Genomic DNA, 13,055 nt, shown 5'->3' on the forward strand with positions numbered 1-13,055 from the left:
TCTGTTTACTGCCTCTTTTGGACTATGCAGAGAGAAAAAGCCCTTTTCCATTAGTAATCTTTCAAGCCACTGTGAGAATAGGAATTATGGAAATAACAGCAGCTTAGTCTTTGCTGATGCACTTTAAAAAGCATATTGGAATAATATACCTCTCAGAGGCATCTGCTCCAGCTTGAATAGATTTGATGTTCCTATCTGTCTTGGGCTGTCAGAAAAATTAAAGCCCAATACTTAAAACATAGTATCTTAGAAGATAAAAATCTCAGAAGCCCTTTGTGTGGGTTTTAATACTTTATTTAGCATGCAAAAAAATTCAGGTTGTCTTACTTTTGCATTAATGGTAGCCTTTCAAGGTAGACTGATATTTCAAATAAATGCATAGATGTTGAACTCTGGGAATAGCTGTTGAATTCTGTGACCCACCCTCAGGTAGGCTGCCCCTGGCCTGCCTGTTAACCCCCAGCTGAGGATTAACCAGAGCCTAAAAGCCAAGTGACCTGCTTTCTCCCAAGTCAGAGGCCTGTACTGACTTTTTGGCAACTTTGGAGTTTGTACTGTAGGGTTACTTCCCAGGCCAGAAATTTGCATCAAAGGACTAAGAAAAATACATCCAAAAATAAACATGAAAGCCAAGACTTCGTGCCAGGAACTCCAGCCACACACATCCTGTTGGCTGGTTCTCCCGCCTCTGCTCACAGTTCTGCTGCTTTTAAACTGAACGGAAGCCTGCTCGGCCGACTGGGACTTCAGGTCTGCCCCAGGCTCTCACTCTTCTGTCCGCCAGCCTTTCCACGGGGTGGCAGAATGATTCAGATCCAGAGAGGAAGGGAGTGAAGTTACTAGGAGGTAACTAAAGTTAAAAAGATCTATATACACATAGGCAGTCAGAGGCAATCAGAAAAGACTTCCTGAGCTTTCCTAGAGAGGCACCAGCCCCAGTTCTCTCTCGGGACCAAGATCCTCTTAACAGTAACAGATCCTAACAGGAAATTATCGGCGATGAAGGTGCATTTTGCTGTCCAGATAAAGGACAGCTCTTCACTGGATGTCTGAGAACACTGAGAAAAAGGAAAAGAAGGACGCATGCCCTGCAAGGTCAGGATGGATTCTTATCTATTCTTTAGTGGGGAAATAATTACATGTTGCAGCTTGCAGTTTGGTTTTATACTCTAAAAGATCTCTGGCATTTCTAATGAAGTTCCACCAGACCTAAATATGTACCATGGCACTGACATAATTTGATTTCATCTTTATTTGTGAGGAGAGAGTGGTAGGGGGGAGTAGTGATTCGTTTTTCTGATGGTGGAGGATTTGTTTATTTAGCCGGATGATCTTAAATGTTTCTAGAAGATAAAGATATTTGTTCTTAATTAGGCAGAGTTACATGTATCACATTAATATTAAATACATGTATTTAGTGAATGGCATCTATTAAAAATGAATTTGGGGCAAGGAAACAGATTGAGAGTGATGGTATTTCACCCTCTGAATGCCTGGAGCTCTCAGACTATATGAAGTCCTTAGTGTTTATGGGAAACTCTGTTACATTATTGATGACTTGCAGTCCCACCAGCTCTGAAAGCTGTGATCTCACTGTTTCTCAGATGATGACCAGGGGGTCTGAACAGATCAAGGCTTGGCTGGCAGGTGCCAGAAATGCCCAGATGTTGCTGGTAGGGCTGCTGGCAGGGTGCTGTAAGCGGTGTCATTCCTTCTTAGCTGGTGTTCCTTTGGGTGTTCATTTCAGGAGTGTGCAGTGGACACTCATGTCTTCTAGGAGTTGCTGTCGGTAGAGGCTTTGAAATCCTTCCTCTGGTTGTGCATGTGCCAGCATGCCATTAACAACTCCCCCACCCTCTCCCTTCACTTTAACCTAGCAGTACCCCTCTTCTCTCTCTCAGCTCACCTGTCAGGCTGCATACTTGCTAAAGAGCTGCTCAGCTCAATGTTAATTGATGCCTCTTGGGAAATTTCATCTCTAGAAGCTTCTGTCATACTTAGCAAGCAGACTTGGCTCCCACCATGGGGAGATACAAAATGCTCTGTATGTGTCTTTCTGGTTTAGGATCTAGCAGAGAAGACAGACAAACATAAACACAAATCACCCTGATATCAAACTGAAAGGTACAGCAGGAAAGATACAGGATTCTGAAGGGTATATGGGGGTGGGTGGGGAGAGATTAATTTCCATGCAGGCTATCATTTCATCCAAAGACAAAGAGATCTGGTGAATTCTTGTGTGGCTAACAAGGCCATTTTTCAGCTTCCCTGAAGGACTGGGGTCAGTTAACCAAATTATAGTGTTTGAGGCAGCCTTGTCCCAAGGGACTGACCACACAGAAGAGGTTGGGCTTCCTCACTTGTGTAGTGCTGGGCGGCATTCTCCTGTCCTGAGCTGCTTGCGCCAGCTTGTTTAGGGGTCTGCCTGCCCTCTTGAGGGTGTCATGCGTTGTATTTCCAAATGCCTGGCTTTGTGTTTTGTTTGTTGTTCAGTTATCACTGGAGAAATCTGTTCTGAAGTTTAATGGGTCCCCCAGGCAAAGGCAGTATGAGTTGGGAGAACTTTTAAGAGCTTGAGACTTTCAGAAGGAACTCGTGGTGTGGGCTGGGGATATTGTTAAGCTCTTTATGTGTCAGGAGCCCTGTGGTCATGGGACTTTCCTACTCTCATCAGGCCGAATTCCACGCCTGGGTAGTCTGCAGGCCCCCGTGGAGAGGCTAGGGCCCAATCACCAGGGCAGGGTGTCTGACGCCGAGGAAGGAGCAGCAGGAAATCCTGCCCCACAGTCGGCAGCTCCGAATTCCTGCAGTCTTGCTTTGGTTGATCTCACTGACCTCAGTGTTTTGAGCTGTCTAGCTCAAACCAATAAATGCAAGACAGACCTTCTGAAGGCTCTTGATGTGGTTGAGTGTTCTGGCCTGAAATTCTAAACTATTCCTGGTTTCACCCAAGTTTGCTGAATGCCTTTTTGGAAAGTTTCCTGGGCCACCACCTATTTGTAAGACAAATGTACCTTTACTGAAATCCTGCCTTGCTGACAGCAGCGGTCCAAGTTAATGTTGAATGTTAGGTGCCTTATAAGTTGAACAATTTAGTGTCTTCCACTCGTCTTTTGGTTTGCAAATTCAAGGTGGCACAGCCACAGATTATGTGAATGGAAAGGATAACGTATAGGCAGCAGTTGATATAGTATCAGAATATGTGACTTGAAAAGCAAGAACTTTTTGGTTTTTTTCATCATTTATAATTGTAATTCGTAAAACTAGTTCCATGTGAGAATTTCCTGGGAGTTGTTAGAAAAGTCTCATGATGGGCCGTCTCTAGACCAATGAAGCTAGGCCCTCTAGATGGTAGGGGCTAGACATCAGAGCTCCTTAAAACTCCCCAGCTGGATCTACCGAGCAGCCCTGTCTTCCAGCACCGGGCTCAGGCATCCACTCTGTGGCTTCGCGCTCGGGGCTGCTGTGTGGCCCTGACCGGCATCTCTGCCCTGTGCTAAGGCTCTACAACGAATGATATGTTGGTTCCTTACTAGTCTGTGTTAACTTTTCCAAGTGCTGTTATTCCTTCCCTTATGCAGACATTCTGCTTCTAAATTGGGGTTTCTGCCAGATTTAAGTGATAATGGCCATCGGTACTATACAGACCGAGTGAGTGGCATTTGTTTGAGGCTTTGTAATTAGACGTTACCTATGTGGTCTGGTTATTAAAAGTGCAAGAATAAGGTGCAAAATCACCGCCAAATTCCAGTCCTACAAGCACACGTTCTCTTAGTTGTCAGAATAATGCTATCTTCATATACCACGTAGCTCCTGGAAATTTTCACTGTGATCTCGTAAGAGATAAGGTGAAAAAGACAAGTTGTATCTTAGTGTTTTTATGAAAAGAGCTTTGAACTCATGAACCCCTAGATCTCTGATCTGTACCTGAACTATACATTGAGAATCACTTAAGATAAATTCCCAGAAAAAGAAATACTAGTTGAAGGGTATGAAAACTTTTATGGCTCTTGATAAATATGATCACATTTATTTTCAGTGGTTTTTATTCTGCCACCAAGAGTATTTGAGCATTCCTATTACATCCAGCCTTGTTCAGGATGACCATTTTATATATGTTTGTTTACATATATATGTTTATATACCTATACACACACTCGCTTAGTTCAGCTGGTAAAGAATCTGCCTGCAATGTAGGAGACCCCAGTTTGATTCCTGGGTCGGGAAGAGCACCTGAAGAAGGGATGGGCTACCCACTCCAGTATTCTTGGGTTTCCCTGGTGGCTCAGATGGTAAAGAATCTACCTACAATGCAGGAGACCTGAGTTCGATCCCTGGGTTGGGAAGATCCCTTGAAGGAGGAGGGCATGGCAACCCACTCCCATATTCTTGCCTGGAGAATCCCCATGAACAGAGAAGTGTGGTGGGCTACAGTCTTTGGCATCTCAGAGTCAGACACAACTGAGTGACTAAGCACAGCACATGTGTATTTTTATTTCCATCATATTGTGTTTGATTACTGCTGAGATGGTGGAGATTTTCTTCAGTATTTCTTTACTGCTTATACATACACCCTCTTTCAGGACTTGTTACTCATACATAGACTGGCATTTATCCATTTATGTGAATGCTGTATCTGATCAAGACTTTAACCCTTTCTGGTAATTCCTGCAAATATTTTTTTCTTGGTCTGTTTTCATTTTTCATAATATTTAATGTACATAACTTCTAAATCCATTAAATCTACCACAGTTTTCCATAAATTCCAAAGGTTTTGTCATAGGAGATGGAATATTAAGAGGGCCATTAATAATTGAAAATTAATAAAGTAAAATCCTTACATGAATTCCTAACAATAATTGCACTACCTGGTGAGTCCTGGTATTGTTAATAATTTTTTGGAGATGTTTTAGCACATTTGGGAATTAATGTCCTTCAGATTCTCTTTCTTGCTTTCTGCTTTTGCTTTATATTTTGTTATTCTTCATCCTGACCTCTTTTACACACTTCTTTTAGGTCTGAAATATCAAACTTGTCTCTTTCCTCTTCCAACTATTTATTCAAGCTCTCAAACATTCAGAAAAATTGAGAGTTGACTGGGTCATGATGAAAGGCCTGGCCTTACTTCCAACCAATTCTGTGTCTTCAGGAATATCACAATCTTCCTAAACCTCCTTCATTTAAAAAAAAAAAAGAAAAAAAAAGAGGGTGAGAAAGATAATAATCCTATCACAAGTGGTGGGGAGGAAGAAGTGATGTGATGTAATCTATCTCAGCCCCAAAGAAGCATCGGGTCAATGGCCTGGGAGGCAGTGAAGGATGAGCACACAGCAGGAATTCAGACACGCGGACTGCTCAGTCACACGGTGCGGCTCTCACTGCTGCCTGGGGAGGGGTCCAAACTGTCCACCTTGGCATCCAAAGTTCTCTAAATTTGGGAGGGGGGATCGGGATGGGGAACACATGTAAACCCATGGCTGATTCATGTCAATGTATGGCAAAAACCACTGCAATATTGTAAAGTAATTAGCCTCCAACTAATAAAAATAAATGGGGAAAAAAATTCTCTAAATTTGAAGGATGAGAATTCATCCTTTCCCAGCCTATTGCCTCTACTAATTTATCCACGTATTCATATCAGCCTAAATCATGCCAGCAAGCATCAGTCGTGCATCCGCTAAATGCCAGGGGATGGGGCTGAGCCCTGGGACAAAGATCTGAACAGGCTGTGGCCCGCAAGGAGCTTGCAGTCTAATGAAGAGAAATGTATGAAAATAAGTCTTACAATGCGAATAGACACGAGCTGCAGCAGAGGCTCATGCAGGGGCTGGAGGTGGGAGGAGAACAGAGCATCTGCCAGGCACCGGTGGAGAGCTGCCAGAGTAAAACCTCCTCTGTGAGCTGTCATCATGAGGCTGACACCAGTGTGATTGACAGGAAGATGCTGCCGGACACAGGCAAAGGACCCAGGTGCCACAGGTGAAACACACCTGTGTTCTGATGGGACACACGTGGGTCTTAGCAGGCCTCTCAGTGAGAGGGCACGCTTCTCTCACCCTCAGGTTCTTCATGGAGACAAGAGCCCATCAGAACCTCCTGGCCTTTCCTGAGAGCAGAACAGGGTTGTTTTCTTTCTTTTTTTTTCATTTAAGTATAGTTTATTTACAATGCTTCATTGATTTCTGCTGTACATCAAAGTGATTTAGTTATATATACATTGTTTTTCATAGTTCTGCATTATGGTTCATTATAGGATATTGAATATGGTTCTCTGTGCTATGCAGTAGGACTGCCTTGCTTATCCATTTCTATATATAATAGTTTGCATGTACTAATCTCAAACTCCCAATTCATCTCTCCCCAACTCTTCCTCCTGTTGACAGCCACAAGTCTGTTCTATACCTGTGAGTCTGTTTCCTAGATAAATTCATTTGTGCCATATTTTAGACTCCGTATATAAGTGATATCATATGGTATTTGTCTTTCTCTTTCCGACTTACTTCATGTAGTATGATAATCTCTGGGTCCATCCTTGTTGCTGCAAATGGCATTATTTCATTCTTTTTTGTGGCTGAGTAGTTTTCCATTGAATATATGTACCACATCTGCCTTGTCCGTGCACCCGTTGATGTGCATTTAGGTTGTTTCTGTGTCTTGGCTATTGTGAATTGTGCTGCTATGAACATAAGGGTGCATATCAGAACATGGTTTTTTATTTCTTTCTTCACCTTCCTGAAGTCCTTCTCCAGCTTTTCCAGAGACTAGCTGTGTAACTGTTTGCTCCCTGGAGCAAAAACACGTAACACACCCAGAGACTGAAGGTCACATCTTCAGTGAAAGACTTTCCTAACAGACCTCAACTTCAGGTTGGCTAACTACCTTTCCAATCCTGCCTTCCCAGTCTCTTTCCTGAATGTTCCCTTTGCTTCCAACCACCTGTTTCTCCCCTGTCCCGTGATCTAACCCAGACAATGTTTCCTCTGACATTTCCCAGGCCCCACCTCCAGATCAAGTGAACAGCATCAAGAAGGAATGACAGCAGCCTCTTCACATGGGTGTTTCTTCTTGGCAGTTCATTTTCTAAATCAGATCTGTCTGTGCCTGGATGGCTGGGAGGAGGCTGAGTGTCCTCCTGAGGAGCTGGGGATCCAGGTGATCAAGAAGACAAGGATACTGAGAAGGACAGGTTGAGATCAGATCAGGGGCTGGGTATCAGGATGACCAGCATCTGGGCTTGCTAAAGTTCATGGGGAATGAAGGCCCAGAGCACTGCCGTTCTACAAGTAGACCAAGAAACCTGAGAGCCGAGAGGTGCTGGGACTAAGAGACTCCTGAGCACGAGGCCAAATGTGGCTTCAAGACTGACCCAGAGTGAATTAAGGGCTCTTATAGACACGCTTAGGGGCTTCACTTGGCTTCTCCCAGGTTTGGAGGCCTGCAGGGCTTCATCAGTTAGGGCTTTTAGTGAGGGCTCTGCAGAACCTGATGTGGGGTTCCTAGTGGCTATCAAGCCTGGGTCCTTGGGTCACAGAAGGTGGCAGTGAAGATAATAAACAATCAGGAATAAGAATAGAACAGTTTTATTTGAACCAAACTGAGGAGTAGCCCAGAAGCCAGCTCCCAGGTTACTCTGAGATGCTGCTCTGGAGATGCAGGGTTTTCAGCACAGTTTTATGTCTTGTCAGAACAAAGAACATTAAACAAGTCAGGGATATATTTCTTTTTCAAGGTTTCAAAATAAGCAAACCAGACTAGCACATGTACAGCCAGTCAGTGTGGCCTTGGCACCTGGGAAGGGAGTCTTATCACTGAAGGAGAACCAGCATTAGCGTCCCAGGAAGGGATGCATTTAATCTTTGTCTATAACATGGACATTCTCTTCTGGTTAATGCACCTTTTTCTTTAATAATTAGAGCGGATATACGATGTTTGATAGTCCACAAACAGGCAATTATAATTAGCATAAAATTCAAGTTAACTCGTGTGTAAGCCAGAATGACTCTCCTATATCACAACATGTGAAAACATCTTTTATCAGAGGTATAGAATGCTCCACATCACTCCATGTTTTCTCTCTGGGACTTGGGGGAGTCTTCTCCCATCTCATGTAGGAGGAAGGTGAGCCCCCTAGAGCATCCTATTTGAAGGGCCCATGGCATCTGTCAAAAGGGCAGATCTGAATGAAAAATATCGTGGTTATTAGTATTTTGCATGTGCATGGTGGACCTTACTATGTGAATAGTAACTAATGATAAAAGGTGAATTTTATTGACCATCAACTGAGTGCCGGCAGTCATTCTCATCTTTTTTACATATTAATTTATTTAGCATTAAATTAGTGCCAGCCTAGTCTCAAGAATATAGTTTAAGTATCCTGAATTCAGTTGTGGGGAATTCTGGCCTAAAAAGAGGTTTCCGTTAGCTCAGGAAAAATTTAGGGTTAGACCCAAATGTTTGTGTTTTGTCCTCAAGTAGTAGAATAACTTTATTTAGTCCATTAGCACATAGGTCTATGGGTAGAGTCAGGAAAGAGGAATCATCCAGAGCAGGTGCTTCTTCTCTGAAATTTGTGAGCCCTGGGAGTTTATGGAGCAGTTACTGAGAAATCTGCAAATCTAATATTTTTTTGTGTGTACATTTTTCTGAAAAGAAGGCCATCCTAACCTGAAAGATTTCTGTTACTTCCAAGGAAATTAAGGACCATTTCCCACAAAATCAAAATGATCCAGACCAGATTAGATAGTATGTTTATGTAGGAGAATGCAATGAACCTTTACTCTTAACTTAATGCATCTTTATAGACTTAATGATGGTGCAATTTGAGATAGAAAAATAATTTTCATTGTGGCTTTAAGGTTTTGCCATTGTTATCTAGAAACTTTTTGTAGTGAAAAAGAAATAATTAGAAAAGTCAAGTTCTATGGTCAAAACAAAAATGCTGATTTATGGATCCATTGTCCCCCTAAATAGAGCATATTTGAATATTTTGTATTCAGTTCCAAAATGATTGAACTTTAATAATTTTTCATGTACGTGTGGTTTTGAATGCTCAGTTCCATAGTCCCCCCCATGCACATTTAATGATGCCCATAAAACTAACTGGACAATTTTAGACAACGGTACTTTTATTTTTTTCTTTTCCTCATTCTTTTTTTAAAAAAATTTTATTGGGGTATAGTTGATTTATAATGTGTAAGTTTCAGGTATACAACAAATTAAATCAGTTATATATACATCAATACATACATCCGCTTTTTTTCCCTTAAGATTCTGTCCCATATAGGTTATTCCCTGGTAACCACAAACTTGTTTTCTATATCTGTACTTCTACTTCAATTTTGTAAATAAGTTAATTTGTGTCCCCTTTTCTTAGATACAACATATAAGCGATATCATATGATATTTAACTTTCTGTGTCTGACTTACTTCACTTAGTATGACAATCTCCAGGTCCATCCATCTTGCTGCAAATAGCATTTCATTCTTTTTTTGTGGCTGAGTAAAGCTTAGCATTCAGAAAACTAAGATCATGGCATCTGGTCCCATCACCTCATGGCAAATAGATGGGGAGACAGTGGAAACAGTGTCAGACTTTATTTTTTGGGGGGCTCCAAAATCACTGCAGATGGTGGCTGCAGCCATGAAATTAAAAGATGCTTGCTCCTTGGAAGGAAAGTTATGACCAACCTAGACAGCATATTAAAAAGCAGAGACATTACTTTGCCAACAAAGGTCCGTCTGGTCAAGGCTATGGTTTTTCCAGTGGTCATGTACGGATGTGAGAGCTGGACTGTGAAGAAAGCTGAGCACCAAAAAATTGATGCTTTTGAACTGTGGTGTTGGAGAAGACTCTTGAGAGTCCCTTGGACTGCAAGGAGAGCCAACCAGTCCATCCTAAAGCAGATAAGTCCTGGGTGCTCATTGGAAGGACTGATGCTGAAGCTGAAACTCCAGTACTTTGGCCACCTGATGTGAAGAGTTGACTCATTGGAAAAGACCCTGATGTTGGGAGGGATTGGGGGCAGGAGGAGAAGGGGACGGCAGAGGATGGGATGGCTGGATGGCATCACCGACTCGATGGGCATGGGTTTGTGTAAACTCCGGGAGTTGGTGATGGACAGGGAGGCCTGGCGTGCTGCGATTCATGGGGTCGCAAAGAGTCAGACACAACTGAGCGACTGAACTGAACTGAACTGAATATTCTTTATCCTTTCCTCTGTTGATGGACATTTGGATTGCTTCCATGTCCTGACTATTTTAAATAGTGCTGCAGTGAACATTGGGGTACATGTATCTTTTCCAGTTACGGTTTTCTCCAGGTATATGCCAAGGAATCAGATTGCTAGGTCATTTGGTAGTTCTATTTTTAGTTTTTTAGGAACCTCCATGCTGTTCTCCATAATGACTGTATACCAGTTTACATTCCCATCAACAGTGTCAGAGTCTTCCCTTTTCTTCTCTCCAACATTTATTGTTTGTAAATCTTTTGATGGCCATTCTGATGGATGTGAGGTAGTACCTCATATAGTTTTGATTTTCATTTCTCTAATTAGTGATGTTGAGCATCATTTCAGGTGTTTTTTGGCCCTGTATATGTCTTCTTTGGAGAAACATCTATGTTTCTATGTTTCTCCTGCCCATGTTTTTATTGGGTGGGTTTTTTTTTCCTTTGATATTAAGCTGCATAAGCTGTTTGTATATTTTGGAGAGTAATGGCTTGTCAGTTGCTTCATTTGCAAATATTTTCTCCCATTCTGATGGTCAGGCAATGATACTTTTAAAAATTAGCTAAAGCATGGCCCGTTGTGCAAAGTAAAAAGACTATCTTATTTTTTTATTTTAGAGAAATTTAATTTATTGAGACTAGGGAATGCATGCATTTGGTTAAAAAAAATGATAATAATAATTCTAAAATTAGGGTAGGTATCTATAATGAAAGTGTAGTTTTCTCTAACCCCTGTCCCCAATCACAGCTGTCTTTTGCAGTAGCAACCCCCTGTTTTGGAGCATCTTCTGTAGAATGTTTTATGCAGAATATTCTTTGATTGATTACTGAGCAAGACTTCCAAAGCTGATAATTGACTTTTTTCTCAACCCCTTAAAGAAAGAAGAAGAATTTTTTTAATTCTAAAATTTTCAAGATATTTTGTATCAAATTCTTTACACAAATTGACCCTAGCATACCTGCCAGAGTTTTAGTTTATTTTCTCTGTTTGCTTTGCTATTTTATTAAATTCCAACAACTTGAATCTCCTATCAGCATCATCTGATCTTTTAAATTTGAGAACTTAATTGCAAAGTGTAACTATGGTTCAACTCGAAAAATTCTAGCCAAGCATGTAATAGTCTTTGTAGTAGAATATTGGTTTTTCATTATTGAGAACTGAAAGTTTGAAAATTCAAACTAATATACATGTTTAACAATATTAAAAATATAAAAAGTGTAAAAATAATACTTCCTTAAATTTGAATACAGAGGTTTAATTATTATGACTCTGGGATATCAACATTGATATCTTGCTAGTAAATAAAACATGGGAAATTCTTTTGGTATTAATTTTATAAGAAGTTATTTCTGTAAATAACCTCTATTTTTGCATTTCCTGAGTTGATATATGTGTACCAGTGAAGGCAAGCGTCCCCTGTGGTGTATATGACCTTGCATCCATGGCCCTTGAGAGAATAAATATTTATGTTGATAGTGCAGCTGTCATGAATTGAGTTCATAAAATTGGGTTTGGGTTTTTTAATCTGACATATTATTCTTGCTTAATTCCATTGTGCTGATTATGATTCAAGTGCTATAAATCAGTGAGTGTTTTGCCCACAAAAGAAAAAGAGAGTAGGAATAATATGAAATATGGCCTTTGTTTTTATTAAAAGTGTTTCTTCATTTGGGTTCCTGTTTTTTTTCCATCTGCTAACCCCCAGATCTTATCATGTTTTTTTAAAACAGATCTATGATGATGATTTGAAGTAAAGGGTAGCATAAAGCTCATAAAACTAAAATGTGAAAGAAGAGAGCAGTATGGTTTAAAAAAAACTATTCTTTTAAAATGCGGAAGTAGGACATATGTATACAAAGTCAAAGAGTATAAACAAGGCTGACTACATAATTTGTGGGGCCCAGTGCAAAATAAAAATGTAAGGTCTCTTTCCCCAGAGGAAAAAAAAGGGTACTAAAATAGAAAGCTTTTTCCTTTCTTCTTTCTTCTTAATCTGAACTCATCATATTTCTTGTTTGCTATATAATGTTGTTCTAAGACAAATTTTAAATTTAAATTATTAGCACTGATTTACTCTTTATCTTCCCGTAGTACAGTGCTAGAAAAGCGACACTGAGAATATTTAACTTGTATGTGGAATTAGTGAAATTACATAGTTAGTGTTTCCTAGCTCATACATGCATAGGTGTTTCATTTTTTAACCAGAAGAGTGGAAACCATGCACAAAGCTGATTCAGCTGTTTTTATTTCTTTAGTTGATGCACACACCTTCTGCCCACATTCTCCCCCTTTAGCTTATGGATAAGTAAGGGAAGACTGAAAGGAAAGAAAAGGACTGTGAGTTGTCCTAGCTTTCCTTTCTCCTCCTCATTATTTTCACTGGAAGTGGCTGGCTAATCTAGGGAAGTAACATGAATAAGGAAGGCTAAGATCGCATTCCTTTATCAGTGCTTTTGCATTCTTACTGTGTTCAGAGCAAGTTCTGGTTATCCCAGAAAGCTGGGACTCTGGCTGTAACACCAGGATTTGCTCATTGGAAGATGTAACATGCTTATGTTGCACTTTGACTTATGTTGAACTCCCAGGCACCAAGGGTCCACCTGAATTCTGTCCTCAGGAGGCGTGTGAATGCTATATGTAAACAGGGCATCAGGGAACAGTAGGCATGCATACTGCGCTGACTCCTTCATTCACACACGTGCCCTGCTGTCGCATTGAACTTCACTTACAAAGCACATATTCAGAGATAAAATTATTAAGAACTTCAAGATGGTGACAGCAGAGCATTAAACTTTCCAGAGCCTGAGTGTGGGGCCCTATGCCAGCTAC

At 40.9% G+C, this 13,055-nt stretch overlaps 1 protein-coding gene across 1 annotated transcript in view; it reads left to right on the top strand.

Annotated features, from left to right (window-relative positions):
• The first annotated feature begins 775 nt into the window (after positions 1 to 775).
• RAPGEF4 (Rap guanine nucleotide exchange factor 4) overlaps positions 776 to 13,055 on the top strand; it is a 232,071-nt gene continuing 219,791 nt past the window's right edge. Inside the window, exon 1 of the mRNA XM_065931769.1 lies at positions 776 to 1,095. Within this exon, the coding sequence (XP_065787841.1) occupies positions 1,084 to 1,095 (12 nt within the window). The 5' untranslated portion in view covers positions 776 to 1,083. The remainder of the gene's footprint in view (positions 1,096 to 13,055) is intronic.

The sequence above is a fragment of the Muntiacus reevesi genome, chromosome 3, assembly GCF_963930625.1.
Source record: "Muntiacus reevesi chromosome 3, mMunRee1.1, whole genome shotgun sequence".
Lineage (NCBI taxonomy): Eukaryota > Metazoa > Chordata > Mammalia > Artiodactyla > Cervidae > Muntiacus > Muntiacus reevesi.